Raw genomic sequence first — 26956 nt, 5'->3', positions numbered from 1 at the left:
ATTTTCCTGGATTCTGTGAGTTGTAGTGAATTATTGAACCTGAGAGGGGGTCATGGGAACCCTCGAATTTGTAACCAGTGAGTCAGAAGTGTGGATGGTCTGGGGACCTCACTTGTGGCTGGTGTCTGTAGGGCAGTCTTAGGGAACACTGAGCCCTGAAACCTGGGAAGGCTGATGCCTAATCCAGGTGCTCAGCATCAAAATTGTATTGAAGTATACCCAATGGGGGTGAAACAGAACAGGTTTCCCCCCCCCCAAAATATTCAGCTCACAAAAATATTCCGTTTTTTCTAACTCTCTTTCTCTCACTTCGGGTTAGGGTTAGGATTAGGGTTAGGGTTAGAGTTAGGGTTATCTCCCTCTACATATGCCCCTCTGCTTGCCCACTTCTAGGGTTTGCTATTTCTTTCTATAGAACAAACCCCAGTCTCTTAGTGTCCTCGTGTCTAAGAAATGTTGCAGTGTTGGTTATGAGAGTAGAGTTCCTTTTCCAGGCAGCCCTACATAGAGAATTTGGCTTAGAAGAGACTTGACTCTGATCTCAGTATCTGGACTGTCTCCACAAGAGGTCAGCATGAGCAGCAGGGGTTGGGAAAGGGAAACTGTGATTCTACGCATAAAAGAGGGATTTTTACCCTAGCAATCTTGTGCTCAACTATTTGAAGTCAACCACACCTCACCACCATAAGGATGATTTCCTTTCCCTCAAAATAAGAAATTTCCATTTCTTCTAACCTTGGCCTTATTATGCCAGGGGAGCATTTTTCCTCTCCCTGCCTGCTATGGATGAAAAGTTTGTACTCAACCTTCCCCAAACTAATGTGTTAAAACCCTAATCCCCAATGTGATGGTATTTGGAGACAGGGCCTTTGGGGCGTAATTAGGTCATAAGGGTGGAGTACTCATGATGGATTAGGGCCCTAAGAAGAGACAGAAGAGAGCTTGCTTTCTCTCTGCTCTCTGCCCTGTGAGGATACAATGAGAAAGTGTCAGTCTGGAAACCAGAAAGCAGCTTTCATCAGACACTGGATCCATCAGCACTTTGCTCTGGGACTTTCAGCCTCAGAACTGTGAGAAATAAATGTTTGGTGTTTAAGCCACCCAGTCTATGGTATATGTGTTACAATGGCACAGATTATATTTTCACCTGAAATAACTAAAAATAATCTTGTCAAGTCAAAATATCTTTTCCTCTAATGTTAGATTTTTACTCATTTGGGACTGAGTGGTGGTGATAGAAGTTTGGGTTCATTTATTCATGAAGACTTAATGGAATTAAAATTGGACCAACCCAGTTACAGAAATATCAAGGCTATAAGTGGTTACACTCTGTTAAAAAAAAAAAAAATAGAATTTATATTTTTCAAAATTTTATTTACAAAATTTACTTTATTTAAAAAAGTATATATATGTTCCATGATATAAAATTCTAGACATAGTAGATTTAAAAACAGCGTAATGGAAAACATAAAAATCCATTTTTTCCCCTATGTATATCTTCTGCGCATTTATTGTCTTTTGCTAGGTTTGCATTTTTCTTTATTTTACAGTCTGGTTCACACTTATAGTAAAAACATTCTAAATATCATAGACAAGTATAAAGCAAAAAGTATAAATTCCCTTTCCTCCACCCCCTCCTCAGATATTGGGGAATATCCTTTCAAACTTCAACCACACGGATATATTTTTGTTTTTTACATAAATGGCTTCACATTACATGTTGTTCTGAAAAAAACTTGATTTTTTTCACTGAACACTGTTATGGAAATCTTTCATGATAGTGCACTTAGAGCTACTTCATTCTTTTTAATGGTTGTACTGTATTTCTTTATGTACCAATGTCTTTTTAGCCAATTCCTTAATGATGGCTATTTAAGGTGTTTCCAACATTTTATTAACAAAAACAATGCTGCAACAAATGTTGATAGCTTATCTAAACAAATGCGGTTATTATATTTACTTGCATAGCCGTACATCTCTCTCCTCCTTTCAAGTCAGATGTTTTTCATGAAAGTTGATGTATTAAAAATGACTAATGGAAATCGTGGGTAATATCTGAACTAAAAAGTAAAGAATCATGGTTTTAATAACCACATTTTTTACTAAGTCATATTCATGTCAACAAACGGGAAAGCCATGTGAAACTAACTCTTTTTAAATGTTACGACTGAGTTGTTACGATGGACGATTATCTATGAAGGCTGTTCCCTCCCGATGGAATTTCTCCAGGGGTTCCATTTAATTTCTTAAGCACATCCTTTTTGTTCCACCCCCAGATGCTGCCTGGTTTGTCTCAACTTGCTTTTAATTGTTTGGTAGCAGATGATATAAATTTTAAAATTTTAAGGTGTTTCTAAAGCCATTAGCCCTCAGGAAGGACCTGGAGTTGGAGGGCAGGAAGATATGAGGGAGGGCAAACTTTCTATAATCTCGGCTCTGAAGAGCCCCAAGCTCCATGTGCAATATAAATAGGACACAGACTCAGTAAGGTCTGGTCTCACTGCAGCTTGCCCTTTAGTTTATATTTGTGCACTTGTGCATTTGAAAAACTGTTGGGTATTAGAGTTTTCCAAGGATACTTGGCTCTGATTACACTGTTCCTAAATGTGATTTTGCTCTTATCTAGTTAAGAAAAGTCTTACTGATCTTCAAAACAGGATATGACTGCTTTAAAGTTGGTACATTGTTTTCCGGATTAAGTAAATATTTCAATTTGGGAAGCAAATCTTTTAAGACTGGGAGTGTGGATAGTTTGTGCTTTTTGGAGTGTGGGTCTTCAGTTAACTGAATGTTGTATTGGTGGTATTACGAGGAGTGTATGCTGAATTTCTGGGCTGTAAGTCTTAAATCTGGACCCTGGCCTAAAAGGCAGAGGAAATTTCCATTTTTTTTAAATCTTAGCAATGCAACCCAATGAAATAGAGGAGGGGTGCAGTGAGGATGGATGCTTGCCTTTGTTGTTGGCTTGTGAATCCCAAGCTACCAGGCTTCCTGCAGCTTGTTGTAGAGGTTTGAAGTATCCTTCAAAAAGATTAAAAATAACTACAGATCCCCACCTGACTAGAGTTACCTTTATCTATTCAATATATAGGTAAAGAATGGCCCCTGCTGTGTGCTCTCATCTATTTTAATAACTATGTTGTCCTTGATGAGTGTACAACCCAAAGAGATTGGTAATTACTAGCTTAAGGCACAATTTGTCTCAGGTGTTGGTAAAACTTAGCTAAAAAGATATGAGTGAGCTTTAAAAATATATTCCCTGAATAGAGTCCAGGCTATCGTTAAAAACAGACTCATCCTCCTCTTACCTTATCAGACCTTCCAAGAGTTGGCTTGCTATTACTGAATGTCAAAAGCAGCTTGTAGGAACAGAAACTGTGCAGTCGGGGGGAAAAACATCCCCCGCACAAATATTTTTCTTCATAACTGGAAATGGAAGAGCGAAAGTGAACAAGGGATATAAACAAGCCAATAAAAATGATGTATATGGTTTCCTAGAGAGTGCTTTATATTTTGGCAAGCCTCTCGACTATGATCCCCGAATTTTCTTTTTAGAGAAACTGTGAATGCAGATAAGAGCAGTTGTTACTCAGAAGAAATTAATACCTGAAAATATCGAGATTGCTCTACCCACCCACATTGTCCTCTGGGTAAAGTCTTCCAAGCTGTGTTCTTTTCAGCTTAGATTCTATCTGAATGCTTCCATCGAAGACACAGCCAGTGTGCACAAGAGTGTCCATCCGGCTGACCTAAAGCTCTTCTCTTAAAGCTCTTTTCCTGTGGCACTGGCAGATGGACGTGTTATCATCCGGCTGGGAAACAAGTTCCATTCCATCACGTATTTCGGGTTTGCTGGACTGGCGCTCAGCATATTTCTGAAATGTGTTTTTGAAGGTAACAGAAAGATTAGCCCACGCTTCATTCCACTCCTTCCTTCCCAATCATGCTGTCATTTCTAGTTGCTGCCCACCAAAGGTCTGGCTAGGATGGGTTATTCCAGTCCTAAATTTACATTTTAACCAACGCAAGATTTCATACTCTAACAAGGAACCCTAATCCATAATTTTATGTGTAGGTAGGAAGCGTCTACAAAAAGGATGTCAAGCCGAGTGTCCTTGAAACAGCAGCACCGATTAGCATTTATCCTTCGCTTGTTAATGAATAATTAGCCTCATCAAATATTCAAATCAGGTGGTAAGCATTGTAAAATAAAGTTGGTGGTCTCACACATCCTTCCCTCCTTCCCTTTAGGCCTATAGTCACACACGTTTTGGAAATGATGACAGGCCTGTGAAATTTTCCTCCTCTTTGGCCACTAATAAATACTCCTGTAAATTGCGTATTTCAGTTCAGTGGTTTCAAGTACATTGGGCTGTACACTCCTGGTCCAGGGTCAAACCCAACAAAACACTGACATGAGTACATGAGCCTAATTAATACTGTAGGGAAGGAAACTCCTACTAGCCCAGCAGAGGGAACACAACTCATCTAAGGGAAAGGTGGCTTCTAGTAAATGGTGTAATTTATCATTTAAGTTTTTCTATGAGAGGTTAGTATCCACAAGCATCTGAGGACATTTACTTTTTTTTCTGCCCACAGAAAAATAAGTTTAGGTTAAAAACAAGAACATAATTTCTTATCTTTTTTCCTCCCGGCTTGATTTTAATGAGTAAAGGTAGTTACTCAAAGAACCAATCCTTGGATTCCCAAGAGCCATTTGTACAGTACTTTGTTAGTTAGCCCTAAGGTGTTGGAACTTTTATACATATTCTTCATTCATTTGCTTTATGTAGCAAGCTAAATATTTGCTTTCCATCCTGTGCTGTGATAGCAAAAGCACGTATCTTAAGTAGTACAGAGAACAAAGGGGGACACTTTGAGTGCAAAGAGATGTTAATGACCTCTAGTCTAACCCTCTACTTTTCCATGACAAATTCCATAAGGCATTTAATAAAAGATAGCACTGACAAGATAGGAGGAGCTATTCATCTATTTTCGTAAGGCCCTAGTATTGTTTTTATAATACTGAATGGAGATAAAAATATGTTGGCTACAAAGGGACTTAGCACTACTCCTGCTTTGCATAGGCCGGTGCCTCAGCTTAACTGCAGTTCCACAGGCTGACTCTCTGAAGCCCCCCAGAATTGAGGTACTCAGGCCAAGCATAACCCAGCAGGACGGATACTCTGCACTGACCTGCAACACTCTGTAATAATAGCAGTAAAGCCTGTGCGGCTGTAGCAAATCTCTGGCAGTCAATTGCCCTTCTTTTGCAATCCTCTCAGCTTCTTCATCATTTTCCTGAAAGGTTTAAAACAAAACAATGAGCGAAAATTGCTCCTGTGACCCATAGACAAAGCTGAAGGTGAGTGTGAGATAGGACAGATGCGGGGCTGAACATGAACAGCATGGGAGAGATGGAACATGATGAAAATAAAACTTGAGAGCAGGCTATGGAAATGGACAGAGTACTCTCCTAGATATCTCTGTTACATGGAAACGATCGTGCACGTTTGTACCCATTCTACAGGCCCAGAAACAGCCTCCACTCCCCGCAAAGTGCAACAACCACATGCAGCCTCTATTGTGACTATCTTGGTACTTTCCTGGAGACCCACGAAGTTTAGAGCTCATCATCTGTTTCCCCATTCTAGCCTTCTCGGTTTGAAATTAAAATTCAAACTAGAATAGAATGAATCCGTTTTCATGTTGTAACATCTCTTAAAAGCCCCATTTAAACATGCAATCAGAGTCCCCAAGTTCTTATAAAAGGTTACCAATGAAAGACATTATTGCTGTTGTAATAAAAATTCAGTCATTAGTACCCACAGGCTGTTCCTTCAGTTCCAGGAATAGTTAGCATTCCTAATTATATTTTGGGAAAATAGTTAATATTCTACCATGCTGCCCATAGGAAAAGCCATTTGCAAGCCATTCTGACTCTTTATAAAGGGTCACAAAAATTATTCTGCCTTAGGTACCCAGTTATTTCCATAACCAAATATTGCTTCTTAGAAACTTAGAAACAGAATAAAGTCTTACAATGGAAGGGTAAATGTTTACAGTTTCATAATAAAACACAGTAATTTTTAATACTTTTACTTTGAAAAAGAATTCTTGCTCTGGCCCGTTTGCTCAGTGGTTAGAGTGTCAGCCCTCGGACTGAAGGGTCTCCAGTTCGATTCCAGTTATGGGCACGTACCTGGGTTGCAGGCTTGATCCCTGGCCGTGGTCAGGGCATGCATGGGAGGCAATCAATCAATGTGTCTCTCTCACATTGATGTTTTTCTCTCTATCTCTCTGTCTCTCCCTTCCATCTCTCTCTGAAAAGCAATGGGAGACTTGTGATTCTTGGGATGTTGTATATCAAGCATTTATTATGAACTTGGGTCTTTTTCTAAGTGGGGAGAAGAAGAGTGCCATACTGACCTAAATATTTTCTTGTGCATAAAGCACTGGAACCTTTTCTTTCTTTCTTTTTTAAAAAAATTTTTTTTTAATTGATTTTTAGAGAGAGAGGAATGGAGAGGGTCAGAGAAAAACATTGATGTGAGAGTGGAACGTTGATTGGCTGCCTCCTGCACGCCCCCCTAACAAGATCAAACCCGAAACCGGGAATCAAATTGGCAACCTTTTGGCGCCCAGGACAACATCCAACCAACTGAGCCACACCAGCCAGGGCTAACCCTGGTCTTTTCAACCTGTAATTTGCATTTGGAGTATTTTTGCTTATTTGTGTATATGCATAAATAGTAATTTCTTTAAAAAAAATCTACATTCTATATAACAACGGACTTCAAACCTTCTAAAAATCTTCAAAAATGTTGATGGAGGGTTTATCAAATAATACTGATATTGGCTCTTTAGCTATTTCAAAAGAATAAAATTTCAGAAAACATTTCTTTTGACTAAATGATGTCAAATTAAATTGTGTTATGAGGGAATTCATGTAACTAATACTGGTTAATTTGTTATTGCCTAAAGAAACTAAAATTCAGAAAGTGTACCTTGGCCCATTTAATTTTCTCAAGTAAATCAGCAAGGTTTCTTTTAATTGGCACATAATGTTTCCAAGGCTTTAGTGCTGTGTAAAAATGTTCATAATATGGTGAGTCCTGCTTCAGAACCAGACTGTCCCCCAGCATGAGATACGGATATCTGTAAGCGGCCACCGTCCCATCCACACTCACTTGATACTTGTACTAAAAGATCAAGACAAACAGAAACAAAAATTTTAAGTCACTTGCTTCATTTCTGCTTCTCATTAACACTGTAATACTAAATATAAAGGAATTAATTTCCACTATCTAACTTTATTGTTTAACAGTTTTGTATTTTATTTTGTAACTCACATTTTCTCTTTGTATTATAATCATAAGCAGCCGTTAGCAGGTCAATTTTAAGAAATACAATGCATTTAAAGATAAAATCATAAATAATTTTAAGAAACAGGAATACCTATTTCAACTATGTCTATATAATGGGGAATTCAGATTTCTGTAACAAGGTAGAAAAATTATTTTCAAAAATTTTATATTTATTACACTGAATATTGGTAACCATTTAAAATTTTACTTATACTTTTTTTTGTTTGTTTCTTATACCTATGAAAAAGGAAGGCAGTATTCAAAGTTCAGTTTCAGAGTTGGGAGAGACAGAAACCTGGAGGGATCTGGACTAGCATGATACTAGTGACACAGTACATGCTCCGTTTACATATTTGTTGGCGTAATAAACTTTGATTTGCATTTCAAAATCACTTCTCATGGGCATTAAACCTCATTCAATTATAATAATATGAAGCAGGTATTAGAATCACCCCCCCCTTTTTTTTTTTTTTACAAATGAGAAAACTAGTGTCCAGAGAAATTTATAACCCTCTCTTCTCTGTGTCCAGATCCCTTGTTCTTTTCATTATATCACACTGAAATGAACAGAATACACTCAGAAACCTAGTCATTAAATTTGTCTTAAGTAATAGATACCAAGGAGTTTACTAGCCAGTCAGGTTCCGTCGTACTGTTCACACGTGTGTGTCCTCTGAGCCTCAGGACAGTGCTCTGGGGAGCGAGGCAGCTCCTATGGAATTTATACTCTTTCGATTTACAAAAGGCATTTGAAATTGTTTTATATAAAAGACATTTACATACCCTGTTTGTTAAGAAAACAAATATAAAAAGAAAAACAAAGAAATGCACCCAAACTCCAGGTTAATCCTTTTGAGTATTAAATATAGTTCGGAGCTATTTCACAGACAAAATTAACAACAGGAAACCACAACGAATTTTGTCATTGCCATCCCTGATAAGAAAGTGTGTGTCAGCTCACAAGATTGAAGAAGACGGCCCAAGCCCTGCTGTTTACAAATTTATCACTTCATACCCATCCAGGAAACTTACATGCATACCTTAAAGAAATCAAAGAAACCTATCAATTTAGCTTTTCCAAGCTCCTTTTCTTTCTCTTGGAAAAAGAAATACCCTGTGATTCCCGCATCTAGTAGCTGTGGATTTTCCTTGGACAGCTGTACCAACTGGAGCCTCTCCTCTCGGCTATCTCTACCTCTGAAGAAAGCTTTCTCTGCTTTATTGATCCAGGAAGGCCCTAGAAGTTCAAGACCATAAAAAAAAAAAAAAAGTTATGAATTTAAAACTTTTATATGGTAAATATAATTATCTTTAATCTAACATTGTCATCTAAGATGTTAAAGCTCTTTTATCATCAACACATCTTCTAAATTAAATGTTATTTCCAAAAATTATGGGATTAGAATGCTCTAGTTTCATTCATTTGTGTGCTAGGGAGAGCTCACTCAAATGTTGGAGTTTCTGTTGTACAACATTAGAAAATATCCAAAATACTATTGGATCAAGTTCAAAACAAAAAGAGATTCAATGACTTGGCCTACTCACTGAGACATTAGCTTCTTCCATCTTTTGTGCTTCATAATACAAAAGGAGCTAGGCTTCTGTCCTTAGACAGGGTGACCAGAACAAGCTATGTAACTAAGCAACACCCGTACACCCTTTATCCTTAGGTTGCTCAGACTTATGAGCACTCACTTTAAAATATATATATATATCTTTATTGATTTCAGAGAGAGGAAGGGAGAGGGGGAGAGATAGACAGAAACATCAATGATGAGAGAGTCACTGATTGGCTGCCCAGTGCTGGGGACCGAGTCTGCAGTCCAGGCATGTGCCCTGACTGGGAACTGAACCACTATCTCCTGGATCCTAGGTCGATGCTCAACGGCTGAGCCACGCCGGCTGGTGGGGCTGAGCACTTACTTCTGAGTAAAGGGAAGACTTCTGCTAAAATGCTGGTAAATGCAAATATATAGGGTGTCCCAAAAAAATGCATACGCACTTTAACAGCTGATAACTCACTTAATTTTCACTCCTTTTCAGGTTTAACTGACTTGAAATAATGAGTGAAGCCAAACTAAGCTTTGAACAAAGAAAATTTATCCTAAAGTGCCACTAGACTTTTTTTTCATGGGGATACAAAAAAGATAAAGTTCATGATACAAAACCCGCAACAGTTGACAAATTGAGGGCACATAAATACCAAATGAAAAGATTCTTGATGTTTGCGATTCCATTGCTTCGCCTTATCAGCAGTGCCTGGACCAGAATGGTCATCAGTTTGAAAACACTGACAAAAAAATTATTCATTTCTGTAGATTCTTTTAAATTTTGAAAATGAACTGTATGTTAATAAACACTGACTTAATAATCATTCGAAGTGCATATACATTTTTTTGTGACATCCTGTATATACACAAGTATACATACTCTCTTTCCTAGTGGGAAAATATTCTGGAAGAATTAATTTAAATGTTTCTATTATTCTAAAGAGAGGTCATTAGTTAGCACCTGTCCGTGTTCTAAGGGATAATAAAACATAGAAATTGGAGGAGATCAAACTCATTACTATGATAGCACACTTTTCAGAAATTCACTGTTATCAAATAAAAAGTAGGTCGGTTTTCATTTCATGTCATCTTTGGACAGTTTACAAGGAGTCTCTGGTCTTGTCTACGGAATTAGTCCACCAAACCACAATAAACAGAAAGAGGCTATAAAGAGGAGGCAGTTTCTTCTACTCAGCAGTTCAATTGAATGAAAAGGTGGGTTGTGCCATAAACCTACAGCCATCAAACAGGGAGAAAGGAATTCAGACTTTGAAGAATCTAAAAGGCAGAAAGAGGAAAGGGGGGGATTTCTTAAAAATGTTGGAGTCGTAATATCCAAATTATATTGCTATCATATTTTCTTACACATGCAAAGAATTTTATACTTCTCAAAATTCTCTCTCATTTCATCTAGCAATATAAAGGCACTGGAGTCAGAATTAAGCTAAGTGACAATTTTACCAAATATATATGTTGAAATAGTATTTACAAGTAACCAACTCAAAAGAGACTCAGTTATGATAGGTTGGGACATTACTAGCCCAACTCATGTATCTTTAACTTTTGGATTAGAAGAATCCTAAAGAAACTTCTTTAGAATTTAGGGCGCTGTTTTTCTTTTTTCTTAGTTAGAAAATAAGAAAAATGGTTATTTAAATTTATCCATATACTCTCCCTGCCTAAGCATCCCCTTCGCCTTTTCTTTTCACCTCTAAGCTTTTTCTTAGATGATGAGCCTGAATTTACCTGTATTTCCCTGAATAGAGAGGAGATCATTTGTAACACCCCTCATTGCTTCAAGTGTGGAGTGGGTGACGTCATACGTAGGAAGGATAATATCTCGTGAATCCAGAGAGCCACACCATGAAATGATAGGCAAGGGGCCAGGCGTCTCATTGACTTTTCGATGCTCCAAGGGCCAATCTCCTAGATTAATGTAAAATTCTAAATCTGGGAGAAGGACCTAGGTAAACAAAAATATGAACATCAGCACTGGGAAGACCTCAGTCTTTGGTATAAATGCTTTAGTTCTTTGGCTTCCTTAAATATTTCTGATAAAACGGAACATTTAAAAATAGCATCAAGAAAGAGGAGAATGCCTCCCAGCCCTCAGTAGTGTCAGAAAATCTAGGCTGAGGATGCTGCAGGGCCAATTCACTTCACTAGGAGTCGGCTACCTCTGTTCAGGGGTGACGTTTTTAATAGTTTAGTATTATAGAGGTTGAAATTGTGTAGATAGGTATGAACGGGTGGCTATCTTTCTGGTCATTGCCCAAGTGAGAATCTACAAAGATAGACTCAAGCTCTTGTCTTCCGTCTCTATAAAACCTCTTTATTGCATCTGCCTTTGATTCTGGAATCTGCTGCCCCTCTCCACCTCCATGGTCAATGCCGTAGGTTTAGGCCTTTATCCTCGCTGGCCTATCCTGCTGCAATAGCTTACTTACTAGGTGTTCTGATGCTAGACTCTCCCCACTCTAATCTGCTCTCCACATTGCTGCCCAGATTTCAAAAACCCAAGTTAATATCACTACCAGGCTTCACAGAGACGTAAGCCTTTAAGGACCAGGTCTAAACTCTCTGGCTAGAATTCAAGGCCCTACTACCTTGCTCCAGCTCAGCTTTGAGCCTCATTTTCCATCTGCTTATGTGCCAGTAAACTTGAGGCTACTCTCTGAAAATGCCACCCACCTTAATATGTAATTCTCTGCAGTTGGAATGTTCACTCAGCGCTCTCCTTTCTCATCTTAAACCCAAATCTAATCTTACCGCCTCTATGACTCGCCCTCCCAGGCATTTTAACCTGGGTCCCTCCTTTTCTCTCAGGTCTATCATGTCGTGGTACAATTACTTATTTGCATTCACATCCCACTCTCACTTCCAAATAACAAAAACAAGTCCCACTAGAATGAGGAGCTCTAAGACCAGGAGTGAGTCTCATTTATCTTAGATTTCTTCCCAGTCACCAGGCAAAGAACCTGGAACAACAGGGAAGGGAAAGAGATGTGACTGCTTCTCTAATATCATTTACAAGCTCATTAATAAACCCCACACCAGGAGGTCTCACTACAGAGCAGGGTTTCTCAAGCTCAGCACTGCTGAGGTTCTGTTGTGGGTAATTCTTTGCTGTGGGGGGCTGTCTTGTGCATCATACGATGTTTAGCAGCATCCATGGCCTCTACCCACCAGATGCTAGTAGCAACCCCCTAGTGGTGACAACCAAAAATATCTCTAGACACTGTCAAATGTTCTCTGAGGCAAAATAATCCCTAGTCAAAAACCACATGAGTATAAGATACAGGAATACAGGCCAGGGTGCCTGGTAGCAGCCCCAGAAGAAAGCACCACCTTTAGAATCAGGTGCCCCATGTGTTCATATTGTGGGGTGGTGGGGAGGGGGGAGGCAGCTGCTATTTAAAATCAGAAATGATTGCAGCAGCACATTCAGCATGCTTGGGAAACTGTATTACTCGTATCAGGAAAGTTGGCTTTTGGTTAAGAAAACGACCTTGATGGTCTTTCTGGGTGAGAAATGTAAAATTGCCCATCTTCACCCCTCCCTCTACAAAAGTCACTTGCAGTTACTCTGCTTAAGAGTTTTGCAAATGGGAAAAGAAGGGCTGAACAGAGGAATCGGTGGTGGGAGGTGGTTGAAAGTCTGATTAACACAGTGATACCGGTTTTTAAATGTTAGAGTTTTTGTTTATTGATTAATTGATTTTACTATGTGCAAAATAACCATTCTCTGTTACTCCACCCTTCAACAAAATGTGCCGTACACAGTGTCTTTCAGAGGTGCTTAGGGCAAAACAAGGCAGATAATTTTCTAAAGTCAAGTCGTGCTGAGGTTGGTAAGAAGAGAGCTGCAGAAAGTAGCGTCTGAATGGAAGAAGCATTCAGCAGGAATGGAGAACTTGAGGCTGCCGACGTCTGGGAGTTCACAGAAACCTTGGGATGCCCTGTACCCAACTCATCTGGGATGAAGGCTAAAGTCATTTAATGTAAATAATAAAGGAAATGGGGACCCATGGATGTGGAGAGCTTATAGACACTCAGGAGGTGGACACCTTACATGCACATTCCCAAGCCTGGAATCTCTTTCCATCCTTTGTCATTCTCCTAAGCATTTGAATGTGATGACTACGTACTTAAATTATATTGTTTTTAAAATCAGTGAATTCATGCTCGTACCTTTCTCGCCAGTGACAGCAAAATCTCATCTGAGAACATTTTGAAGTCCGTGTATTTCCCCAGAGGTCTCCGGTAGATGTGGTTATTGAGAATCGTGTAATGAACGATGGCACCCCTCTCTTCCCCAAACCTTTTTGGGACTTCATTCAGCATCTGCTGGAGATTAATGCTGGGGAAAGGAGCAAAATCTTCTGCAATCTGCGGTTCTTTGGTTGGACAAGAGAGAGTTTCTTGCCAGGCCCGGGGATCCTCTTCTGGACACTCACAGTACTCGTGGTATACTGGTCCTAGGGAAGGCAAAACACATATAATGCCACACTTTATTAACCAGCAAGGCAGAGAGTTGTTCCTGGCCCTGATGTGAACATGGGAGGACTTCTTGGTGAAGTCTAAGATTATGCAGACAGGGAAAATCTGCCCTGAACACATCAGTGGGGAAAGCAGTTATGTCAGAATCCTGTGCTTCTACTTTCTGTCTCCCTTTCGTATCCTCCTAGACAACCTGGTACAGCACGTGCTCTCTCCCAATATAACCTACCCTCAGTTAGCTGACAAATTTATTTCTAATGGGTTGGCTGATAAATGCAATGCAATTTACCTTATACAAAGAATGAAGAGTACTGGAAATGGAACTACATGGCTAAATAGACAAGATTTTAAAAAATTATCACTTAAATCTCTTTAAATTACTTAGTTTTCTTTTCCTTAAAATTTCAAGTTAAATTGAGCTTCAGCAGGTACGTATTCTAGGTTTACTTGGTTACATATGATTTCAAGGTCATCATAATCCATTCTGAAAGGCCTAAAATCTACGCATGAGGCTGGCTCTGGATTAGGTAACAATCACTTACCTTTCAAAATATAGGGAGACTGGGCAACATGTTCATCACCATAAAGGACCTCTATCTTCAGCCCTTCATTGACAGTTTCATACATCCGATATCTCACCAAAAATGTTCCATCGTTCCTGTCCAAAGGTTTAGGGACATGAATCCGGACTGACTCTTTAGGTGAAAGAGATTTGATTACTACTTTGAATTGTGTTTGACCTGAAAGAAAAAGACAAATAAATAACTCTACTACTTTGTAGTTGCTTTGCTGTAACAATCAGTGGATAGCTGTCTCTACACAGAAGTTTCTTATTTTTCTAGTATCAATAGTTTGGAAGATCCTTGGGGCCAGAAACTATTCTGGTTTTTGTCTTCCAACCAAAGACCTGAGTCAGCACTGATTCATTAGTGATTCAATCAAGATTTATTGAATGAAAAAAATTAATTCATAAAAAAGCAAGGAAGAGATTAACTTTATGCTTATCTGATCTTTTCTCATCTGGTTAGGTTTAAAGCCCAAGCAGTTAAAAAACCGTGAATCTTGGAATAAGAGAGCTCTAAAGCAATCAATCTTTCTCCTTGTAAGACACACAGAAGCTTTCTTTGTAAACCACTGTAATACCAAATAATCCCCATTTATGAGGAAATTTTCTTCTTGCTAACCCAAATTTCAAGTTATACGTCTCAGTCCATTTCCTAAGAAGAGAGAGATTATAGCTAGTTACCAGACCATGCACAAATACACACACTCACTCATACACCTTTATAACTACTAGAGGGTACTTCTCTAAGCTTGTTTCACCAGGCTGAAATGAAATAGTTACACAATTTTGTGGGTTTTCTGTTCTAGGGTAAAATGTTAGGGTTCGGTGGTGTGAGGGCAGGCTAAATAGCCATCTCAGACACTGGATAAAGAAAAACAGAATTTATTTAATTAAAAGGGAATGGGGATATCCAAAGGTAAGGGCTACACAGCACTGAGTCAAAGGGTATTAGGCCGTGATGGCGGCAAAACCATACTTGGGCCAGTGAAACAAGGCAGAGCATAGAAGCAGCGACAGGAGAGCCCAGGCTGGGCTGCTGGGGCTCACTGAGGAGTCAGAGAGAGAGAAGGGGCCTTGGAGACAGGTTCCGGGGGTAAACCCAGGATGAGCTGCTACTGCCCACTGCTCCCCTGGTGGCAAGTCTTGTGGGGTCCCCTCCAAGTGATGGAGATGGTGCTGGGATTCTCCCTAATGGGGAGCAAGCACTGGGTCCTTTGTCCTGAGTATATTTATCTCTTTCTTGCAAGTGGGAATCTTAGGGGAGGTCTCAGGGGAGGGTCTCAATAGAATATTCATCAGCTTTCCAGATGTGCTCTTTCAGGGTTGTGGTCTCCACTGATTGGTTGGTGCCAGGGCAAGGGGTCCATAGTCAATGTACCTGGTCCTGAGGCAGCCAAGGTGCCATTTTTCTGGTTTGGCTGCTTTTTTGAGCCTGGAGCTGAAATACAACTGAGGCCTAGATGTTATCTTTAGGGAGGAAACACTCAGGGGTCTAAACTCAGGGGGTTACCAGCAATATGCTGGGGGAGGACAGATTACCCTGGGGACAAGGTTCTTGTTTTCCCAGTTTCGCCCCTTGCTAGGCATCCTGCCCTGGTGAGTCTCCGTACCTGCGTTTCTGTACCTGGCCCATCTAACAGCAGGTTTTACTTTTTCTTATGGGTTAGGAGAAAGATTCTCAGTCTCTTCAATTTGGTAACAGTAATGTAGTATCTGACATCTTGTTATTAAATAATACCAAACACATATGTTTTCAGATATTTGAAATAAATGTGACAAAATTATAAAAGATATCTGCTAAAAGAAATGACCTATAATAAATAAATATAAGGGGTGGTTGTAAAAGGAAGATAATAATATAATGTGAAATTATTTAAAGTGTTGGCCAATTATCTGAAATGCTTAATGAAACACCTAAGTTATTGATTTGTGTTACTGGTTCCAGAAAGGCAAGTAGAGTGAAAATCAGGGAGGCAGAGCCTGGGGGCTAGAAAGCCATTTCCACTACTCCCTCTCAGACTAGAAACAGTACAGAAGAGTTTTCTTGTCTCCTGACCAGATAGTCCTGCTCTCCATAAATTTACGATTTTAACAAACAAAACAAATATAAGACAAGCAAAGTAATGACTGTGAGATCTTTTGTTTATTTTTATAGTAATCTTTCATACCCATGTCATTGTTGGCATGAAATTAATGTTAGAATCAATGCAAAATAATAATAATAGAAATAAGCCATTCCAACCTCATAAAAGAGAAAAATGCAACTGCAAATTGCTTCAAAATGGAGGAATGTGGATTTGCATGTGCCCTGGGGGCTAATATAATGCAACAGAAATGGAGCTCAGCTTGTTTTTTTACTCCAAAAATTCAAAAGCTAATGGAATGAGAATGCAGTGACTATGTAGACAAAAGGAGGTTGGCAGTTTCAAAGGCTTACATCATTAAAATCAGAAATTTTGAAGACTTTTGATTTGGAAAGAAATAAAAAACATTTGAAAAAAATACTTAGCACTTCGTGCCAGTCCATAAGCTTGACGTTTTCACATGCATTTTCTATCTCATTTCCTACGAGAACTTGTTAGGTAGGTATTGTCACCCCCATTCTACAGGTCAGGAAACCAAGGCTCCCTTGAAGAAGTTAAGTAACTCACCAAAGTCACATACATAGGAGTCACTGAGCCAATATTTGAACACAGCTTGAATCCTTTCAAAGCCCACCCTGAACCCACCTGGTCACACTGCATACTGTTAGCACGCAGGTTTGCAGAATTCAAAGTTGGAGGAATATCCTCTGGCACTCCTGGTGAATGGAGTTATGGCCACTCCCCCCACCCTGGTTGTTTAGAAAGTTTATGAAGGCTCTCTGCAGCTGCAACAAAAGTGTTGGCCCCACAAGACCAAGGGAACAGAGTCCCTCCCAGGAGGCCAACTGGTTTTGCCTGGAGGCTAAATGGAATCCTCCAAAAACCTCTGTCTGTCTGCCTGCTGACCATGCAGGACAATCCTGTTACTACTGGCGATTTGATTGAAGGGAAAGAGCATTGAACTAGGTATTCCACAGTTGGCTCTGACATTTAATAGCTGTGGGGCCATGGGCAAGGCATTTTAACTTCACTGAGCCTCAGTTTCTTGTGTGTAAAGTGAAAAAGAATAGTATCTCTCCTTCCTACATCACAATTTAGGAGTATACACTAAATAAAGCAAGTTTAAAAAGTAAAATGCTGCCCAACTAGGAGGTAAGACTGTTTAATGAGGATATATTACTGATGAAGGTAGGAGAGGACCTAGTAGAAAATGAATACAGTTGACCCTTGAACAACCCGAGTTTGAACTGCACGGGTCCACTAATATGCTAATTTTTTTCAATAAACATGCAATTGGCCCTCCATTTCCGTGGGTTTCACATGTGATTCAAACCACCACAGGCTGGCTGAAAACAGTATTTTTTACCCATGGTTGGGAATTCATGGATGTGGAGGGATAACTCTGCATTATTCTATGCCATTTTATACAAGGAACTTGAGCATCTTTGAATTTTGGTATCCATGGGTGTCCTGGAACCAATCCGTCTGTGATATGGAAAAACACTGTGTTTTGCTGGGGGTGAGCACCCCTAACCCCCACATTGTTCAAGGGTCAGGTGTATTTGTACCCTACCATCTCGACACATTCCAGCCCCCTTCCCTCCACCCCCTTTCTTTTCTTCTACAATATTTACTGAGACTCTCTGCCAGGCACTGTGCTAGATACTGGGAATATAAAAATAAAAATATCAACAGGTTCGACCTATATTTATAATAGAAGGAAATGCTCAATATAAGTGAGGGGGTTAGTGAAAATAAAGATATAGGTAGGTTCTTTTCCCCATCCAAGGTAGTAGACCCCCGAATCCCTGTCTGTGGACTCGTCTGAGATCCCCTGATTTAGACCATACGAGTTCCCAATATGTTTCTGTACCTGGAGATACACAACGTAACAACGGTATTCAGACACTGTTACATGAGAGCGATAATTACCGTAATGAGGGAATCTTGGTAAGCCATGTAAGACAAGCTACAGCTTGGGGAAAACGGCCCCCTTTCCAATTAGTTCTTGGAGCAGGAAACATTTCAGAACTTACAAATGAATGACAGTGGCAGAAGATGTAAGAAACTGGTTGAGTTTGCTCTTCAGAACTATAGTGGCCTGAAAGGAAACAAGTCGAGTCTAAGGGAATGAACGTGAGGTTGTCGGAAAAGATTTGGTGAAAGTCTTTTTTTTTTTTTCTTCTTAAAACTTTTTGCCTGACTATAAAAACAGTATAATCATTTTGGGGTAAATTTTTCTTGGGGAAAAAAGGAGAGTGAAAAAAATTTCCTTCCTTTCTTGCTACCACCACTGATGACACTAATGAGTGAGGTACAGGTTAATTTATTGATTGCAAAATTAGAATGAAACTGTATAGTTTCTTTTCTGTTTATTCCAGCCTTAACCTAATATAAGCATTATTAAAGAATCTTTAAAAAAGTTACTTTGAAATTTTAAAAAACTAAAAACCCCACAAGACATAAATCTGATTATCTTAACCTTTTTTAAAAAAATATATATCTTTACTGATTTCATAGAGAGGAAAGGAGAGGGAGAGAGAGATAGAAACATCAATGCTGAGAGAGTCATTGATCGGCTGCCTCCTGCACACCCCCAACTGGGGATGGAGCCCACAACCCGGGCATGTGCCCTGACTGGGAATCGAACCCTGATCGCCTGGATCCTAGGTCGATGCTCAACCGCTGAGCCACGCCCGGCCGGGCATCTTAACCATTTTTTAAACCCTCACGCAAAGATAGGTTTGTTGATTTGAGAGAAAGGTGGGGAGGGGGGAGAGAGAGGGACACGGATGGGTTGCCTCCTACACGGCCCTGACCCGGGGACTGTACCTGTAATGTAGGCATGTGCCCTGGCAGGAATCAAACCCATAACCTTCCGGTGCACAGAACGATGCTCGACCAATGGAGCCACCTGGCCAGCGCAACCATCTTTTAAGTTGTACAGTTCAGTAGTATTAAATATATTCACATTATTGTGCAACAAATCTCTAGACCCTTTTCATTTTGCAAAACTGAAACTCTAAACTGATTCAACAACTTGCCATTTCCCTGTCCCAACAGCCCTTTGGCAAAACGGTACTTTTAATGGCTGTCAAATATTTCATCACATGGATACACCATACTTTATTTAGCAATTACCTCACAGTTGGCTATTTAAACTTATTATAATAAACAATTATAATGCTGCAAGAATATCCTTGTATGTAAAAATCTTTGACTATATTCTGGTCATTTTATCAGGACAGATACCTGGAAATCAGACTACCAGATTAAAGGGCAAAGGCATTTTTTTTGTGTGAATGTCACTTACAAATGACATTTTCTAACTGTTGAAACTAATTTTTTCCTGTACATTAGGTCTGTAAATGTTTAAGACTTGCTACATTTGGACAAGTACTTTCCAGAAACACTTGAGCAGTTCGTGTTCCATTTGCAGAGGACGAAGGTCACCGTCTGAGAGTAACTCACTGCTCCCTTAACAGCTCTGAGTATTATTACTACTTAAAAAAAAAAGCCAATTATTTTTAGAATAAAAAAATGACACTTTATTTGAATTATAGTTTTCATTAATAGTAAAATTCGCAGTATTTCATTTTGAATATCATTTTCTTTTTTCATATAGAAATTAATTTTTTTAGTTTCCCATCTTCTTTTCTTTCTAAAGTTCCCCCCAAATGCATTATAAAATTAATTTTAGAAAAATAAAGAAGCTATAAAGAAGAAAAACACATCCCATAGTGAAAGACTTTGAATCTGGGTTTAAGAATCTTTTCTTCTAATTCTTTTTTTTGTAATTTTTTATATATCTTTATTGATTTCAGAGAGAGGGCAGCAGACGGAGAGAGAGATAGAAACGCCAATGATGAGAGAGTCATTGGGGATGGAACCCGCAACCCGGGCATGTGCCCTGACCGGGAATCGAACCCCGATCGCCTGGATCCCAGGTCGATGCTCAACCGCTGAGCCACGCCCGGCCGGGCCTTACCTTCTAATTCTTATGACCCTGGAAAGTCTTTCTAAAACTAAAAGTTTTCCACTGGCAGTGGAAGAAGAGGCGTTGGGTAATTCTGATTGATTCTTTGTTGATAAAACGGGGTGCCAATTAGCTGGACATAAATGAGACACACATTAGCAAATCCTGACTGGAACAAGGTGAAACCAGCAGGGCACGTTGTAACAAGTTGCAAAGGTGAGATGTGAGGAACGTGGGAGGACGACTGGGCCCAGGGACTGGAGACAAGACCCACCCTCGGTAGAGGGAACACCTCCCGCGTTCTCCTGAGTTTCGCTAATTCCTGCAATCTACTGGCAAGATCTCAAAACTGTAAGAGAACAAAACTCCAGCGTGCAGCTCTGCCTGCAGCCCCGACGTCTCCTCTCCGCAGGAGTTAACTGTTTCAGGCCCGTGGGGCCGCGGCGATGCAACCGGACGCGGAGCCCGGGCCGGGCGACTCAGTGCGCCAAGGCGCTCGGTGCCAGCTGCCGCAGCTCGGACACTGTCAGAGGCGGCGAGGCCACTGCCCGCGGCGGCTCCGGCGCCGCCCTAGCGCCCTGGGTGCCGCGCCTTCGGAACCTCGGTCCCTGCGCATTACATGAGGCGGGGCCCTGCGACTTCATTCATTTAATCCACAGACTTTGGCGGCGACCCCCTCCCCGCTTTGTGTCCGCGAGGGGGAAGGAAGAGGGTGCGACCAGACCCGAGGAAGGGCGACGCGACACGCCCCGGGAGGGGCGCCACGCAGGCGGCGGGAGGCTTCCCGCGAGGCGCGGTCGCGGCGGAGGCGCGCGGCGGGGACGCGGGGGCGGGGGAGCCGGCGGCGGAACGCTACCTGGGGGCGCGCGAGTGAGGTTGTGGCCCTCCGAGTCGACCGCCTGCAGGTAGAAATAGCGCACGGGCAGAACGACGCCCGCCTGCAGCCCGGGGCCCCACGCCAGGCTCCGCGGCGCGCTCACCGGCGCCCCGGGGGCCCCCGCGGCCGCGAGCGCGGCGAGCTGCAGGGACAGCAGCCAGGCCGGCGGGAGGTGGCGCATGGTCACCGGGCCGCTGCGATCCCGCTCGGCGGCGGCGGGGCGGGGCGGGGGCGCCGGGGGGCGGGGCGGGGCGCCGGGGGCGGGGCGGGGGCGCCGGGGGCGGGGCGGGGCGCCGGGGGCGGGGCGGGGGCGCCGGGGGCGGGGCGGGGCGCCGGGGGCGGGGCGGGGCGCCGGGGGCGGGGCGCCGGGGGCGGGGCGGGGGCGCCGGGGGCGGGGCGCACCCGGGCGGGGCTGCGCCCCCGCCCCGCCCCCCGCTCTCTCCCCGCCCCTACGCCGGGGCGCGTGGTGGCCGGAAGCCCTGCGCACCGCGTGGGGTGGGCGGTGGACGGGTCCCCTCCTCCCCGCCCCCGGCGTCCTGGACTCAGCCGGGGCGCAGATCGTAGATCTGACCCAGAGAGACCGGGGGTGAGAGTCGCGCCCTGATCGCCGTGGCCTCGGCGCGCCGGGCCTCCGCCTCCGGCTGCTTGAATTTGTCACCTGTTCAGAGGAAACTGATTTTTAAAGGGGGCGAGCTCAGTGGTGACTGCCAGGGACGGAAAGACCCTGCAATGACCTTTAATCTAGCTTCGGGGAAATGCCTTTAGACAGGGAGTTTCACTGGTGGTGGACAGTGTTCCTTATACGTTGGAAAGATTCTCAGGAACTCGTAGTAAATCGCAGGTAAATTGTAGGGCTCAAGTGTGGCATTACTTGGTATTACTTTCATTGCTGAACTGTACTTTGTGGGGGCATCTGCACGTTTTAAATGGAAAGCTTTGCCCTGCTCTAGCTATCACTTAAATATTTGGGACACCTTGTTCACATTCTTCCAAAATCAAACTTAGAAGATTTCCAGAGAAATAATCGGAGGGTTAGCTGGTACTGGATAATAAAATGTGGCCTAATAAATTATATAACACTTGGGGTAACACCCAGGTGTTGTTGTTTTTTTTGAGAACGTGTCAAAGAAGGCATATAATTGTATCTGAACACTCCTTTAGCAGTACTGAAACTGTACCAACCTGTTTTCTTTCTCATCTTAATCCACATCTTAAAAAGCTATCTCTTCAGATCAACAAGTGTCTGGTGAGATTTTTTTTAATCATAAATCAAGTTTAATTTACTCAGCAAGCATTAATTCAATGTCTACTATGTTTTGACTTCAAAGCTCCTGTGGTTTAGTGGCCAAGAGAGACCGTGGCAGTGTAAATAGCGTAATGGGTGCTAAAATATGGGTGTCGGGAACTGTGTGGGGTCTGGGATTTTAGCCTCTTACAAGCTAACAAGTTAGTCTTTATAGTTTCATGGATGGTATCAAAAGACACAGACTCCTGGGTGAGAGACAGAGAACTTTATTAGTCACTGTGAAAGCAGTAGCCAGAGCTTCATGTTGGTTTATGTTGGATCCCGATGACCATGGGCTGAATTGTATTCCTCCATAATTCATATGTTGAGACACTAACCCCAGTAACCTAAGAATTTAACTGTATTTGAAGATAGGGCCTTTAAAGAGATGATTAAGTTAAAATAGGCCATTGGGACAGGCCCTAATCCAATCTAACTGGTGTCCTTATAAGAAGAGGAAATTGGGGCACACACAGAGACACCAGGGGAGTTTGGGCATAGAAGACAGACCACATGAGGATGCAGAGCCGTGTGCAACCCAAGGAGAGAGGCCTCAGAAGAAACCAAACCTGTAGACGACTCGATCTTGGACTTCCAGCCTCCAGAACTGTGAGAAGATAAATTCTGTTGTTTAAGCCACCCAGACTATGGTATTTTGTTAGGGTGCTCCTGGAAAACTAATCTATCCCCCAGTGGGGGGACAATGCAAAAGGCCTATCATGGATGCCTGCATTGCAAGAGAAACACACGGGCTTTAGGAGATGACTGCTTTTAGCGTAAGGTAAATTAAGCCTGCTCTGTGTCGGGGAGGAGATGTTCTCTCATCCTTCAGGGTCGCTTGCTGCAAACACGTGAGAAACGGCAGGGGTAAAGAGTGACCAAGAACTGACATTCTTGGCCTACCCAGCAAAATGTTCAGGGACGTTCAGGGCCCATGGCAAAATGCCCCTCCCCATGTAGGTGCGTCATATGAAGGCCAGTTGGCCTAATCTTGGTAGAACTGAGAGAGGCTTTCTGAAAAAGATGACTTCCATGCCGAGACATGAAAGTCATGTTGCAGCAAGAGGGGGAAAAGGCCTTTCCTGGCGATAGAAAAGTCACACGCAAAACTTGAAGTAAATTGACACATTTCAAGAAGTTTCTATTCCCTTTGACATTCATCTCATACTGAGTTCCAGTCTCAGACACGGAATTATAGTCTGTGTGGGACTCTGGAAGGTTTACATTTAATATACTTTTATGGATTGCACTGGCTCCTGGAATCCTCGAATTCAAGCTATGTAAACTTCACAGCTATTGCTTGTCCATGCAGTTCATAACATTTCTACCCCTTTCTAGTAACTGCTTCTCTGTTTTTTACTCCACAATCCACAGTTAACAACGAAGTTTTATAAAGCAGCACCTTAACCCATGGCCACGGCTGATTGGCCCATAGTTTGGAACCTGTCTCATGCTGAACTAACCAGAATCTTTTCTTTGGGAGTTTAAAAATCAGAGTTAAGAGATTTCAATTTGTAACTGACTGTTGTCTTAAACAGAAGCAACGCAAACTTTACCATTTTTTGCCTTGTAGATGAAAACTCTTGAGTTTTCTATATAGTGTACAGGCTCAATACAGTTCATAAGTGGCATCTTTGCCCTTGGTTTCAGGGATATCTCTGTTCCTTATGATAAATTCCTCTTTTGATGTTAGAGAACTGTATCATTTTCAATATCATTAATTAATAAAAAAAAACTTACATGGCTTAGGTGAACTTAGATCCCATAAAATGCATACATATTTAATTATTTCAAAAATATTTATTTAGCACCCAATTTATCATGCATTCTGTAAGGTACTAGGGATATAAACTTCCATTTATTACAGTTCCTAGGGTGAATTTTAGATTGTTAAGACAGTTGGTTTAAATATTAACTTGCAACCAGAATCTCATAGTTTAGGTGTATTTTCTCTTAAAACACAACTGCTCATTGGTCCAGCCTGAGTTAGGTACTCATCCTGAACCAAGCAACTGTGTGCAGACCCTTAAGGTCATGCAAGAACATTGATTCTTCCACAGTGATCGTGTGGTGGTGGGGTCGGTCAGGGAACGGAGTTCCCGGAGGAAGGAAAAAAGCATCTCCTGGCTAGACAGTTATATCAGCATCCACTACATATCTCCAAAACATTTCTACATGTACTTCTGAGTTTACAAGGACAGTATGATCTGCAAAGGATGGCTGGGGAAGAAAGCGTAGAGGGAAAATTAACAATAGCATTTAATTTATTTTTTAAATAGTGTGCTCATTTTTAGAGAAAGAGGAAGGGAAAGGGAGAGAGAAACATCATGAGAGTGCAACATTGATAGCTCCCTCCTGCATCCCCCCTACCAGGATGGAGCTGCAACCCGGGCATGTGCCCTTCATCTGAAATCAAACTGGCAACCTCCTGGTGCATGAGATGACCCCCAACCAACCTGAGCCACACCTGCCAGGGCAGCATTTATTTTATTAATACACGTTTCCTAAAAGTTTCCATCACAAGGGAAAAAAATTTTTTTTTGTATCTGTATGAGAGAATGAATGTTAACTAAATTTATTGAGGTAATCATTTTGCATTATACGTAAGTATTGTTATTGGGCTGTATACCTTAAACTTATACAGTGTTATATGTCGATTATATCTCAATAAAACTGAAAAAACAATGTTTCACAAAGTCAAGTACAAATTTCAGTTTTTTAAAAGAAAATAAGATTAAATATTCTCCTGGATAGTAAACCTTTTAAAAGATCATATTTAATTTTTTATGTGTATGCCCACTGATATATTCCAAGTGCATAACACCATCATAATTATATACATATTTCTATATATACATGTGTGTATTTGCGTTTTTTGAGGGGGTCTTGCTACCCCTCCCCTTCCCTGATGTTCTTGAACATACCCTCCAACAGCCTCCCACCTTCCACCACTACCCACCCCCACTCCCGGCCAAAAAGCAACGGATATTAACAGCCTTGTATGTGTCCCTCCATATGTACACATGCGTATGCAGGCTTTTGGTTAATAATTACAAATACGAGTTTTGCGTTTCTCACTCAGGGGTAGTACTCATGCAAATTCTTCCAAGTCCACGTATGTAGTTTTATTGGTAATATTACATATGTGTATGTCCCATAATATATTCAGTCATTTTTTATTAGGTATTCACTTTGTTTCCAGTTTCTGCCACAAGTGAATATTGTAGCAATAAACATTTTTATGTGGAGGTCTATACATACTGTTGCTTTTATTTCTGTTGCTTTCTGGGGAGAATGAATATGGTGATTTAGTGCGTTGGCTCACGCATCTTCCTGATTCTGCATCTTCCCGGTTATAATAGAGACAGCAGCCCCCATAGTAATCCACTTCTGTGGCACGGTTTCAGGAACTGGTCCTGGAATTTCAGCTTAAGGTCTGTTTCCTCAGCCCTACCAGTGTTGAGCAGGAATTAACATTGCATATCTTATCTTCCAGTTGGAAAGACCTGTTTATCTCTCATCAGTGCCACTGGGCAGTAGATGACCCAGCTCCATGTAGCTCCCTCTTCCTCTGTAAATGTGGGAGTTCTCAGAGAAATATCAGACTTGATTCATTCCTCCTTTATTAGGCAACCAGGTACAATGATCTCATTTGTCGGCTGGCTGTTTTGGGGTACAAATAGAAGAGAGAGGCCACTGTTTTTTAAAACCACTCCTATGGTTGGTCTCGTTCAATAGTCACCGAAAAGATCTGTTTGAATACTTTTGTACCCTGCCTCTCCAATTTGCAGTTTTCCTGAAACTTTCACATTTAAAAATCATCCCTTGAGGATGGGAATAAAAACTAAGTCATGCAGTGCATCTGTTTAAATCATTTATTTCAACACAGGCATTGTTTTAAATGTACACTTTGTCTCATTTCACATCTAGACAACAGGCCTGAGAACAAGTGCATGAAAGGATTATTTGACAACATTTTAACCAAAGTGCTTAAGGCTTATTTGTTTCAGGACACAGCAGTGCCTGCTACAAAGAGCGCCAAAGTAGTAAGACATCACAAACTTGCTTTGAAAATAAAATATTTACATATTTACACTGTACATTTAACTGGGATATTCTGAAGCAGTATTACTATTATTAACAATCAGCTTCTACCAATAAGGCCTCTTCAACCCTCTGGCATCCAGTGGAGCATATCACCTTTACATAAGTGTGGATTTTCCAATTTGATTCCCATCTTCACCATCACCTAAGTGGACTTTCTTTAATCACCTCCAATACAGGCACAAAGTTACCTCCTACACAGTCACTTTTATTAGTTTATCATCAGCCCAAACCTTGTTAGTAGCAGTTGGAGTTTTACTAACATCAATGTATTTACAATGAAAAGGAGTAAATTCTTTAGAGGAAAATCTCTAAAAATTAAAATAATCTCGTTAGGCCCTATTTTAAATGGGCTTTACATGTAAAATTTTATGATTCTAGCCCTAGCCGGTTTTGCTCAGTGGTTAGAGCATCGGTCTGCAGACTACAGGGCCCCGGGTTTGATTCCGGCCAAAGGCACGCACCTCGGCTGCAGGCTCCATCCCCAGCCCTGGTCAGAGCTTGAGCAGAAGGCAACCAATCGACGTGTCTCTCTCACATCGATGTTTCTCTCTCTCTCTCCTCCCTCGCCCCCCTCTCCACTGTCTCTGAAAAGCTGAGGATTAAAAAAGAAAAAAAAGAAAAAATATATATGGTCATAGAAATCCA

The 26956-nt window shown here is 41.4% G+C and overlaps 1 protein-coding gene across 1 annotated transcript; it reads right to left on the bottom strand.

Moving 5' to 3' along the window:
- Positions 1-1364: 1364 nt before the first annotated feature.
- POGLUT3 (protein O-glucosyltransferase 3) lies at positions 1365-21140 on the bottom strand. The gene is made up of 8 exons (XM_081155747.1): positions 20899-21140; positions 13960-14157; positions 13109-13395; positions 10664-10880; positions 8408-8604; positions 7008-7202; positions 5197-5301; positions 1365-3875 (listed from the first exon to the last, which is right to left on the bottom strand). Exons 1-8 carry the CDS (start codon positions 21098-21100, stop codon positions 3750-3752), a joined length of 1527 nt encoding a protein of 508 aa, XP_081011873.1. The 5' UTR covers positions 21101-21140; the 3' UTR covers positions 1365-3749.
- Positions 21141-26956: the final 5816 nt, after the last annotated feature.

Source organism: Miniopterus schreibersii (assembly GCF_964146895.1).
Source record: "Miniopterus schreibersii genome assembly, chromosome: 12".
Classification (NCBI taxonomy): Eukaryota; Metazoa; Chordata; class Mammalia; order Chiroptera; family Miniopteridae; genus Miniopterus; species Miniopterus schreibersii.
The sequence above is the reverse complement of the archived record's forward strand: the minus strand, read 5'-3'. Positions and strand labels throughout refer to the sequence as shown.